General features: G+C 38.7%; 1 protein-coding gene across 6 annotated transcripts in view; it reads left to right on the top strand.

Moving 5' to 3' along the window:
* The window catches only part of CFAP20DC (CFAP20 domain containing), a 139,034-nt gene that overhangs the window by 15,370 nt on the left and 111,317 nt on the right, over window positions 1-12,347 (top strand). For 5 of the 6 annotated variants that reach the window (XM_081852662.1, XM_081852661.1, XM_081852658.1 and 2 more), the window contains exons 4-5: window positions 613-706; window positions 7,579-7,651. In XM_081852662.1, the coding sequence (XP_081708788.1) occupies window positions 613-706; window positions 7,579-7,651 (167 nt within the window). Of the gene's footprint in view, window positions 1-612; window positions 707-7,578; window positions 7,652-12,347 lie in introns of those variants that run through there. The other variant, XM_081852660.1, reaches the window with a different exon arrangement.

The following is a 12,347-nucleotide window of genomic DNA, read 5'->3' on the forward strand; positions in this document are numbered from 1 at the left end:
TCTGACTGGGTTGCCCCAGCCACTCTGGGTGGCTTCCAACACACATAAAAACATAATAAAATGTCAAACATTAATAATAACAATCTGACCCAACACAGTATCCCAACTTTCAGCTTCCAGGGGTGGCTCACAAAACAAAATAACTACTGAGTCCTGATAGCAGTCCCTAATCTCATATATGACTCCAAGATTTGGTTAGACCATGGTGCTGATAACGCCAAGGTTGCAGGTTCGATCCCTGTATGGACCAGCTGCATATTCCTGCATTGCAGGGGGTTGGACTAGATGATCCTCAGGGTCCCTTCCAACTCTACAGTGCTATGATTCTGCGACTTTCTCATTTCCAACCGTTTGATGGTGAAAATGATTTCTTTCTTTTCGCAATCTAGAGAATGAGTGCAGCACATCATCCTCAGAGGGTTTGGCAATAGCAGGTGTAGCCTTTGAGTTAAAAAAGGGTTACCCACCCCAGCATTGACAGCCAATTGTACTGCCTTTTGCTCATGATAGGCTTCACAACCAATAAAAATCTTTGCATTTGTAGTAAATTGGTGTTTTTGGACAATTGTTTTGGCCACTCCAAGTATAATATCTTCTTTGTTGGTTTGATAGGAGTTCGATAAGCAAGTGAAAGGCTTTGTCTTTGTTCTTGAAGGAAGCAGTCAAACAAACAAGATGCAACTTCCTAAGGAAACCAGGCAAGCTCGTAAGTACAAATGTATTAAATATAGATGTAATACAGTATCATAAAATGTGATTAGGCTTTGATTTTTAACCAGTAGTGTGCTACAAATATAAAATTTGGCCAGTTGTGTCTTAAGCTAGGTTCTTCCAAAGTTAGAGGGAAATTTCTTTTTCAGCTAGAGCCACTTAGTCAAAATTACTTTTGCTCTTGATATTTTAATCATTTTCCCCTAGGCCTCCTGCTGCTTTAAGCCAGAATGCTGCAAAGAATAGAGTGTGATGCATAGATGGGGGAGAAATGAATTCAAGCCCTCACTTGGTTATTAAGCAGACTGGTTCACTTTCAGCATGACATACTTCACAACGTACCGGTAGTTAAAAGAATAAAATGGCAGTAGGAAGAACATGTACCCCACTCTAAATTCTTTGGAGAAAAGGCAGGATAAAGCTGTAATAAATAAATATATCAGGCATACATGTGTCACGTGAACTCAGAAAATGGAAAGCCTCTTCCTTGTGAAGTCAAATGCTTCTCTGTACAAAGTGCTTCCTTTCTAAGGAACCAAATGTCTTCCTTCCCTGTTGGTAAGTTTAGCAGAGTTGGCTGGCCAGTTGTGATCATATAGGCCCTCTAAAGATGATGACTAACTGACAAATACGGGCACACATTGAAGAGGGTCTTTGTATTGTTTCTGTAAATTCTGTAAAACGAGCTGTAATCCTGTATTTTCCATGTTTCTAGGCTTAATTAATTCTTATAAAATTCCTTTATAGGGGGAAATATTTCATATAATTATAGAGTTGGAAGTGACCACGAGGGTCATTTAGTCCAATCCCCTGCAATGCAGGAATCCTTTGCCCAATGTTGGACTCGAACCCATAACCCTGGGATTAAGAGTCTCATGCTCTACCAACTGAGCTATCAGATAAGATTCTTATCACGAGTTACCAAGGCATTCTGTTAAGCTCTATTGACCTTTCCTCACATAATTTCAACTATTATATTGTGGCTTGACTTGTATGAAAGGCTTGCCATGTATCTATCTTCGCTGATGGCTTTCTCTGCCTCTGTTTATTGTGCAACAAATGCATGGTACAATTATACTAGACCACTTCCCTCAAGGAAAACACCTGTGTTTCTGGGTTATTGCCATTTTTCACTGTGAGGAGAGACACTGCTTTCTTTCACCAGCATTTTATGTATTACCTTTTCATATTTCCTCCAAAGTGCCCAGCACCAGATTCTTCTCTTCCAGTATTTTTTCCTCACAGCAACCCTGTGTGGTAGGTTAGGGTGAGAGATAGTGAATGTCAGGGCAGTCTGATGATTTGGATCTCCATCGTTCAGGCTGACACTGTAAGGTCACAGTAGACTGGCTTCAACAAAGTCAGGGCATAGAATTCATTTCAGATACTGATGTCAAACCTTGCTAGTCTTCTGTATCTTACATTGTGCCTTTAAAAACAAAGAAACCCCAGAACATAGTTTCTGAGTAAGAACAGATGAACTTTCCTTTGCTCTTAAATTCATGACATGTGAGGCAATCAGACACACGTACAGAAGGAGAGGGGGAGAGAGAGAGAGAGAGAACGCACTGGGGTTTGGAAGCAGAGTGAGGGCAGCATGTATTGCAAGTGGATGAGCTCTTAAAAACTATGTGCTGGCAGCAGCTGCGAAAACATGTACAAAGATATGTCCTAAATAAAAGAAGGTACATTCTGAACATTAATAGTGCAGTTTTTATTTAGTGAGCTGAGAATTCTGGGAACTGAGAAAGTAGTATATCTGCTAGTCATATCACAGCTTATTATTGTGCAAGTAAATATTTTTGGTGGTAGTCACAATTACAAATGGGGCTGTAGCAATGAGTTACAGCATAACTTCATAAGGAAATAGTATTCAATAAATATGTCATTTGTCTGTATTTAAAATGTTCATTTAAAATGTTTGGCAGCATGTGTTTACGGTTTCTACTGCTCCTTTTTGCTCTCTCTCTTCCTCTATGTGTGTTTTCTAAAGATCTAGAAAATGAGCCATCAATGATTTTAAAATGGCTATATTTTGCAAACAAAGGAATGATTATTTTAAGAATGTCCAGAATGCGGCCTAATAGCTCTGCTATTCTCTCAGACAAGAAGGATCTGCCCCCATTTCTTTCATGATGACATTACAAGTCAGCCTCTAGGCACTGCACGTTGTTTATTGCCTATTCGTTTGTTTTGTTTATGTTTACTTCAGATGAAATACGTTAGAAGCAAATGTTAGAGGTAGCTTTTATTTCTTTTGACGAGTTTACATGGGCCTTTATGTCAAAATGGGTACAAATTTATTTTCAGCACAGGGAAAGAATAAGCAGCTTTTTCAGCACAGATGAAATGTACTCTGAGCTGGTATGGTGAAGCTACCACATACGTATTTCATTTTCATGGAATTAGGTTGATTAGAATAATTTTTCCTTGAACATGTTTGGCATCTTGATATTAGGGATCTAACTCATTCTTTGAGGCATATGGGAAAGCCCTTTTATGCATGGGATTCATGCACAGAATGGCATGCTTAGGGTTTGGAGCAAGTGAAATAACCTGTTGGTTAACCAGTTTCATATGCATGTTAGTAGTCTTCATATAGAGCAGAGTGATCAAGTCTGAGTAAAGTATAGACGGTTGGAAATCAGACTCAAATTCTCAGAATTTTAATGAGAGGTCTCTGAGAGTATTTTAGATGCTGTCCGCTATCTTCCTTTAAGATAATAAGCTGAGTTTAAACCTGTCAAGAGGAAGGCCCTGTGGGGAGTGATCCTCAGGTCCAGGAGATAGATCAGCTGCTTATTCTGGAGAAGGTTGCATTCCCTCTAAATTTACAATTACATAGTTTGAGGGTGCTCCAGGTCTAGTCTTTGTCACTTGAGGCACAGGTGGCCCCAGTAACTAGGAGCTTCATTTGCCAGCTTGGCTTGCTAAGACATCTAAGAGACTGTCTCAAAATATCTCACTGCCCAGCAACTGTGCTGCTTAGATGGGGCACTGATAGTGTACCATTTGCCACAGAGGTGCACTTAATTTCTCATGGGAACCAGGCTTTTAGGGTTGCAGCTCCATCTCCCTGGAATCCATTACCAGCTGAAACGAGATAGACACCTACCATTGTGAAATTTAGGCACTGCCTATAAAGCTTTCTGCCATTTGAACTGTATCTTGGATTGGGATTTGCCATTTTCAGCTATGTGATTTGGTTGTCATGTGATGTTCTGGTTAAAGTGAACATTCCAATATTTATTGGATAGTATTTTGTAATTGCAAATTAACTTTCCAAACACTGTCTGTATGAGAAATGAGGCGCTTTAAAGTGTGCTACTGCATTAATGCTTATGGGGTTCAATTAATTTTAAATTTCTGCTGTAAAATTTTCAGATCTCTAAATATTTAATGCATCCTTAATGAGAAATGGAATTTTGAATTGTTTGTTGGCAGGGTTACAACAAAGTGCTCAGGCTTAATTTGAGAATTGTTAATTACTAAGACTGTTGCAATCTTTGTGTTAACAGCTTAAATTTGAATTACCATTTCCCTTGATTTTGCAGTGAACTGTAGAGTCATTCTGACTCTTACCACTTTGTATTTATTTAGAGATTTATTCTGTAGGCTAATTATCACATATTTAAAATCAAAACATTAAACTAGGCTTTAAAACTGAAAGCAAAAATATATGGGTAAACAGCAGGCAAATGTTGGAGAAATTGCTTGAGGCTATGTTAAACTTAAGACATTGGGCTTGTTCTATTGAGTGCTCTTGAAAGAAGATTTTTGGTGTGAATTAAGGCAATCAAAAACTTTTGGAGACAAAATAAAAAAAAAATCCTTTCAATAGCACCTTAGAGACCAATTAAGTTTGTTATTAGTATGAGCTTTCGTGTTCAGATACACTGAAACAGAAGTCACCAGACCCTTATATATACAGCGGTACCTCAGGTTACAAACGCTTCAGGTTACAGACTCCGCTAACTGAGAAATAGTACCTCAAGTTAAGAACTTTGCTTCAGGATGAGAACAGAAATCGCACAACGGCGGCGCGGCATCAGCGGGAGTCCCCACTAGCTAAAGTGGTACTTCAGGTTAAAAACAGTTTCAGGTTAAGAATGGACCTCCAGAACGAAATAAGTTCTTAACCAGAGGTACCACTGTAGTGATTTTATTTTGTTTTGACTACCGTAGACCAACACGGCTACCTATCTGTAACAAAAACTTTTGTGATATGAACATAAGAAGCTGCCTTCTGTTGAGTGAGACCATTGGTCCATCCTGTTCAGTGCTGTCTAAATTGAGTGACAGTGGCTCTTCAGCATTTCATTTCAGCAGGCAAACTGTGATATGACAACAGGTGATTTAAAGATCAAGCCATGGTTGCAAAGGAAGTTTTCTTTGCATCCCTGACTCATCATTTGCATCCCAGATTTGACTTCAAGCCATGCCTGAAAGGAAGTATTCAAACCAGGGATGCAAAGGAAGAATCAGAAGTGCACTCTATAGACTCCTGCTTCTTCATCTGCAGACAAAAGTCAGCAGTTCTTGAATTCTCCACCTTTGTGTCTCTGTGCGTGAAACTGTAAAATTCAAGAAGTGTCAACTTTTGGCTGCAAAGTCAGAATCAGGAGCACATTGAGTTCTTCTTCCTTTAGGTATAGCTTGAACTTTCCTGTGTCCAATGTCATATATGATGTCAGGCCCATGTAAGGTGGATGTGGTGAGTCCAAAATAATCTGATTGGGCTGCCATACCACAGAGGTTGCCCAAAATTTGTAAATGGGTTGGCCTGAGGTTTTCCCGGCACTGCTTTAAATAGGCTCGTCCCCAAGGCCACAGTCCCAATTATGCTTACCAGGAAGTAAATTTATGACGTTTATATACACCCAGTCCAGCAAAGTTCTCAGAGGAATTTAAACATAGAATGAAAATACAACCAAAGCGCTTAAATATTTTTTTTAATCATTGAACCCAGTTAAACAGGCTTCTTTAAAACACAAAACCCACAGCTGCATATCTATTAACTCAGGCATAGGCAAACTCGGCCCTCCAGCTGTTTGGGGACTACAACTCCCATCATCCCTAGCTAACAGGACCAGTGGTCAGGGATGATGGGAACTGTAGTCCCCAACAGAAAACATCTGGAGGGCCGAGTTTTCCTATGCCTATATTAACTATTAAAGACTCTGAAAGGGAAAAGCAGGAATGGGAACGCTTCTTTGGACTCAGCTACATTGGCAAAGAAAAAGCGCTTTATATGTGTTTATGCATTCTAATACTAACATCAGATGGCACTGTGGAGTCCATTTTTGCTAACCCGATTTCTCATACAAAGTTTGCAACGTGTTTAACTGAAACATTTCTTTGTGTCTAGATCAGGGGTAGTCAACCTTTTTATACCTACCGCTCACTAATGCATCTTTCTTGATGGTAAAAATTCCTTACTGCCCACCAGTGCTCGATTCAGGAGGATTCAGCTTGTGCCGTGGAACCCCCTACCGCCCACCTAGAATCCTGAAACGCCCACTAGTGGGCGGTAGGGACCAGGTTGACAACCCCTGGTCTAGATCGTGCCTTTTAAAATAGAGATCCAAGCATAGGGTAATCCAATCTGTTGTTTAGGGCTGGTGAGTCAGTTACATCAAGGATCACAATCAGCTGGTCTTAAGACAGTTGGAAGGGTGTGTTTTTTAGAATGGGGTTGGTCAGCTATTCTTTCAGTTGGTCATAGCAGGATAGTAGTAGTTGTTGTTGTTGTTTAGTCGTTTAGTTGTGTCCGACTCTTTGTGACCCCATGGACCAGAGCACGCCAGGCACTCCTGTCTTCCACTGCCTCCCGCAGTTTGGTCAGACTCATGTTTGTAGCTTCGAGAACACTGTCCAACCATCTCGCCTTCTGTCGTCCCCTTCTCCTTGTGCCCTCCATCTTTCCCAGCATCAGGGTCTTTTCCAGGGAGTCTTCTCTTCTCATGAGGTGGCCAAAGTATTGCAGCCTCAGGGCTGATTTCCGTAAGAATGGATACGTTTGATCTTCTTGCAGTCCATGGGACTCTCAAGAGTCTCCTCCAGCACCATAATTCAATCAGCCTTCTTTATGGTCCACCTCTCACTTCCATACATCACTACTGGGAAAACCATGGCTTTAACTATACGAACCTTTGTTGGTAAGGTGATGTCTCTGCTTTTTAAAGAAAAAAGAAAAAAAAAGCAGCAAAAAAAAGCAGGATAGTAGTATTGCATGGCTATTCTTGTTCATACAACTACAGGAACCTCCACCCCCACCCCACCCCCACTTTTTAAAAAAAGATTATTCTGTGGCCATTATTAATGAAAACCATTTTGTTTTTCCTGTCCTGAAATGGATTTTGATTTTTGCAAGAAACTTTTGCTCTCTGCTTTCCCAGCTGAGCTTACATTTCTGTTTTAGACATCCAGCTTAGAACAAGCCCTCAGTTGCCCCCAGCTGTCCTAATCTGAATTCTGTTGTGTGATGAATTGTTTAAGTGGTCCAAATAAAGTTTAGATTTGGCATCTATGAGAGTAATCACCACATGCTTTTGCTGGAACATGCCTTTGAATTTTTAGATTTATTTTTATGTGCCCTTGTAGAGTCGTGTGTTTGTGTGCTGTCAACGTAATGAAAACTGTAAATAAAGTAATTAGGTCTCTTTTTTGTAGGAGTTCCACCTGAGCCACCAGTTGCTTGTTTAGAATATTATCCCCTTTTATTGCGGCTTGATTTGGTTTCCTCCTGTTGTTTTTCCTCTTTTTATATATTGCATAAACCTTGGGAAATAAAGTTCCTATCTCTATCTGGAATGCTAAATAATATGTGTAGGGTGTACTTTATGTATTTCTTTTCTCTTTTTCTAGTTGGACTGATCCAGCAATTTCTGGTACTTCAGATTTATGTACCATTGGGACAAGACTTCTCTACTGAATTGCTGTAAGATAATGCTAAACTTCCTATCATGTTTCGTGCATTGTAGACACTCAATCAATTGAACCAGCACCAACTGCTATTAATTGCAAGTGGCAGCTTTTGCATTAAAGAACAGCGACTAATCAAGTTGACATGGAGTAATTAAGCTAATTTGATCACTATTTCTCAGACTCTTTTGTGGTATATTTCCCTGAGGACTAGAAAACAAATTCTCTCTAATATAATACATCTATATATTTTTTATTGTGAATATATATATGAACATACTATCTAAAACTTTATTATATTTTGTAATTAGAAAAAGTAGCGTAGGTGAATGTCATATTTCTGTCCTCCTCCCTCATTTTTTTCCCTTTGTTCTGGCAGGGACATTCTTTGCCAGAAAATGTTAAAAGGTTGTGCATTTTCAGCCAGTCTTACAATCCTAGTTTTGTGCTTCCCAGGGTCCTCCAGTTTTCATCATGTTGATTACAGCTAGCTACTATAATCTGATTAAATTGTGAATTCAGCTAGTGAATTTAGGTGGTGAGCACCGCTAGAACTGGAACCATTAAAAAAAAACAGGAGAGAAGTGTCAGCATGCTAGGAGGAACCACAGTGGTTGGTAGAATACCTTGTTTGTTTGTTTTTTAAGAAAGATCGTTTGCCTTCCTCCTTCCCCACAAAAAACAGTCCAATGAAGATTCTGGTGCAATGTAAAGTGGCATTGAAAAAGAAAAATAGAATGGTGGGGAGAAGCAGTGTGTGAAATGGAAGGGAACTTGTGAATGGAGCCTTATCGCAGAATTGTAGAGCTGGAAGGGCACCAGGGTCATCTGGTCCAACCCCCTGCAATGCAGGAATCTGAACCAGATCATACATGACAGGTGGCCATCCAATCTCTCCTTTAAAAAAATCTTCAACAGGAACACTCATTTAAAAGGGAAAATGCATTGCAGCATTTGCTGTAATATCCACTTTCACTGCTAGAATGCCATAAGGAGAAAATTTAATTGAAAAACTGTTGTATTGGATGTGACGCTATAACTGTTGTATTGGATGTGACGCTATATATCATAGAACACTGAAAAGGTGAGGCCTGTCTCTTCCTAGTACTGTAGTTTAGCTTTTGGGGCATCGTTGGCAGTGCATATATTTGAATTACCAATCGTATTAACAGCTTTGTGGTATTACAATCTGTTGAATTGCATTAAAGTCCATAGTGGCCTTCATAATTTGTTTCACACTTTGTTGTATCCTAACCTATCCTTTGCTTGAACCTGGGGGAAGAGCTGGGTGTTAAAACTCTGCCACAAATAAATATCCAAGGGCACCTGAATGAGATTCTTATTCTATGTGCCTGTGCACAATTGTACACTGTTTTATTTGTAAGATTCTGCTGGATTCAATTAATTTTTCACTGGAAGTTTGAAATACAAGATCATGGCCACTCAAATTATCTTCTGATAAATAGGGACATAAGTGCTGTGAAATCTTGAAGATAAAAACTTGGAAATCTGTAGCATAGTGGATTACAGCTAGTGGCAGTTTCTCTCTGTAATCTACTCTTGTATAATTTAACGTCATATGTTGCACACTCCTATTCTGTATTAGTAGCGTGCTTTCACTATGTGATTGCTTCTTTCTTAAACTGTTAATTTGAAGGAGACTAGATAATAAGCCTATTTTCCTAAACATATAACACCATGCTTGGTCTTACTTCACTTCAGAAGTATCTGCTTTCTGGGCTTCCTTCCAAACTGTTGATCTGACTTTAATTCAAAGTGTCTCCTTAGTGTTGTGCCTACTGGAATCTCTGGAACCAAAGTTGCTTTGATTGCTGTCTGGGGAATGAGTACAATTTCCTCCTAGCTGGCCATTATCTCTTGGGCTCCCTGTACTGAAGAAGGACCAGATGCTAATTCCATCTGCTGTGTCCAGTGGGAAAGGAAGTTGCTAGTAATGTCCTGAAAGACTTAAAATAAGCATTGTAGCCGTTCTTATAAATTCCATATTGGTTTCTTAATCAAGAACTTGGTAAAATACATATTGTGCTATGGGGTCTGAAGTGTTCAGTATTTCCATTAAAAAATGGTTCATTGTCCTCCTAGCCATAGTGTTCAAGACAAATTAGATCAAGGATCTAAAGATCAAGGATCTATAGGTAAAGCTTACTTTTGTAGTGGTTTGTTTTTTGCATAGCTTCAGTACATAGGAATGCAGACTCCAGCCTTTCCCTGAGTTTATGAAAATCCTATTTGTAAGAGCAGACAGCTTAATGTTGAATTATTATGTCCTGAGAAAAGTATGTTAAGTGTAGAACTTGTAAAACTAATATTTGACATCAATTTCCCCATGCTTATCATTTTTGAGATATTCTGCAGTATTCTACCAGACTTTACTTAAATTCCTTCTTTATGTTTAAATATAGAGGGTCTGACACTTTTGGGGTTTCCCCTTGATGTGCCATCTCCATTGTTAATGTAGCAATAAATGGGAGCTGGGACAGTATATTTCTCAGAGCGTTTGATGATATGTTATCATCTCCTGTGTTGCTGGACGAGTCTTTTATGTGAATGCCATCTACCATACTGTTGCCTTTTGAAAATGTGCATTCACTTTGACAGCAAGTATTTTGATTTGAGTTTTATTTAATTGTATTAATTTCCCATCTCTGCCCTTTTGTTTTCTTACCTTTTCCCTGTATTCGTATCAAATCGAAAATCTTATTTCACCTGTTTATGAAATAGGAATGTATGGGGGAGATCCTTGGAGGCTTTGTCTTTATTGAAGGATCGTTCTCCTCTCTCATAACCCCATTGTGTCATAGGGATGCTAATTTCAGGAAGGCCTCATTACTCTGTCTTCATATAGTTTGAAATGACTCACATAAAGTGATAAAATATAATGAAAACAGCAATTCATAGAAAGAACAAAAACATAATGGAAGTTGCACAACTGTTTTCTTGTTTGGTAGGAAAAGGACAGTCAGATGTTTGTGCTATCCAAGCAACACTTAGCAGCAGCATTTATTTTTATTTTCCAAATTTTTATTGACATTAACAACCCAAAAGTGCAGTAGCCACAGGGTATTACATCATGCCATATAAGACACAAATAAGCAATACAAAATTAAAAAAGGAAAATTGTGGCACAGCAATATAAATCAAGACAACCATATTTCCCGAGCTGAGGTGGATGGTGAATATTGAGCATCAAGGTCTGAAACATAAGAAATAAAATCCCACCAGATGGCATAGAAATGTTCTGAATCTTCCAACCCTTACGAAAGCAGCATCAACTATGATCAATTTTAAGGAATGTGCACTACATGGACCAAATACTGCTTATGGATTGACATTCAGAATTATCTGTTGGATGCCATTTTCTTTCTCCTTCATATTTGATCCGTTGTCTTACCCTTACCCTTTTCAATAGGTAGTTCCATCTCTTCCAACTGCTGAATTAAAATATCCATAATATCAACACCACGTGTCTCTTCCAGTGGTATGAATACATATATTTATTTTTGTTAACAAGTTGGTTATTGTCAAGAGCTACCTCTATGAAGCAAAGAATCATTGTCATTGGCTCACCATGGCTTACATTCCATGTTCAGTTTAGAAAGATTGCAAAGTACTTAGCAGTACAAGATGCTGACAGATTTTTTTCTATGATGGCACTGCATAAAAACTGAATTAACTCTTTCCCAATACACTGAACATGTGTCTCATTGCTCCTTATTCTACACAAGTGCTGATTCACAACTGGGTCGGGCACAGCTAAATATTTTTCAAATCTGAGATACCTTCTGTTACCAGATGTGTGTAGTTTTTCATGTGTTTTCCAAGAAGTCAAATGATGTAAACCAAGAGCTCTCATTAAAAAAAATTGTCATTCTAAAATTGGTTGCCAGTATTTTTCTTTTGGCATGTTTTCTTCATCAACAATTTTTTTTTAATGAAGTTCAGGTTCTTTGCATTTCTGAAATTTTCCCAGATGGTCACTAGTTCTCTTGTGTCCTTCTGAAATAGCAGATATGTTTTTCCAATCTCTTGTTCCTTTATCACAAAGAGATTGTGATGTTCCAGTAATGTAACGAGTAAGCAGCTTGCAACAAAACCAGAACACAGTTATTTGAAATGGAATACTGACATTGTTGGTGATTAATTATTTCTCATTGGCCAGTGTCCATGTAGACATAGAATGAGAATTTTCTTCAGTGGATTATTATCCTTGGGAAACACGAATTGTTGAATTGGTTCTGGCCCATGCTCCACCAGAATTTGTGGCAAATAGGCCAAGCAGCAGACTCACTAAAGTTAAAAATTGTAGACAATGTAGCATTTCCAGATTTATTTGCTTTCAGTTCTTGATGTGAAGTACTTCATTTGGTTTGTCTTCTGTGTTCAAGCTATGTTCCTCAAACCAGTAACTTTTCAGGCAGTATGTAAAATTCATTTCAGCTTCAGTCTCAGTTTGGTCCTTGAACTTCTTTCCTCTGGTTGTGGTTGGAGATACAACCTTCTTGTTTGTTTGGATCTCCTTTTCAGCCTTCCATACTGGGATCCAGATAATTTCTTTTTGCCATGCTGAATGGCAAAACCAAACTAAGCTGCTTCATTTTAAAAAATCAGAATAGAATGGCAAAACCAAACTAAGCTGCTTCATTTTAAAAAATCAGAATAGAACTATCAACCCCAGTTTTGAAACCCGCTTT

This window comes from Podarcis erhardii (genome assembly GCF_964252035.2).
Source record: "Podarcis erhardii genome assembly, chromosome: 2".
Lineage (NCBI taxonomy): Eukaryota > Metazoa > Chordata > Lepidosauria > Squamata > Lacertidae > Podarcis > Podarcis erhardii.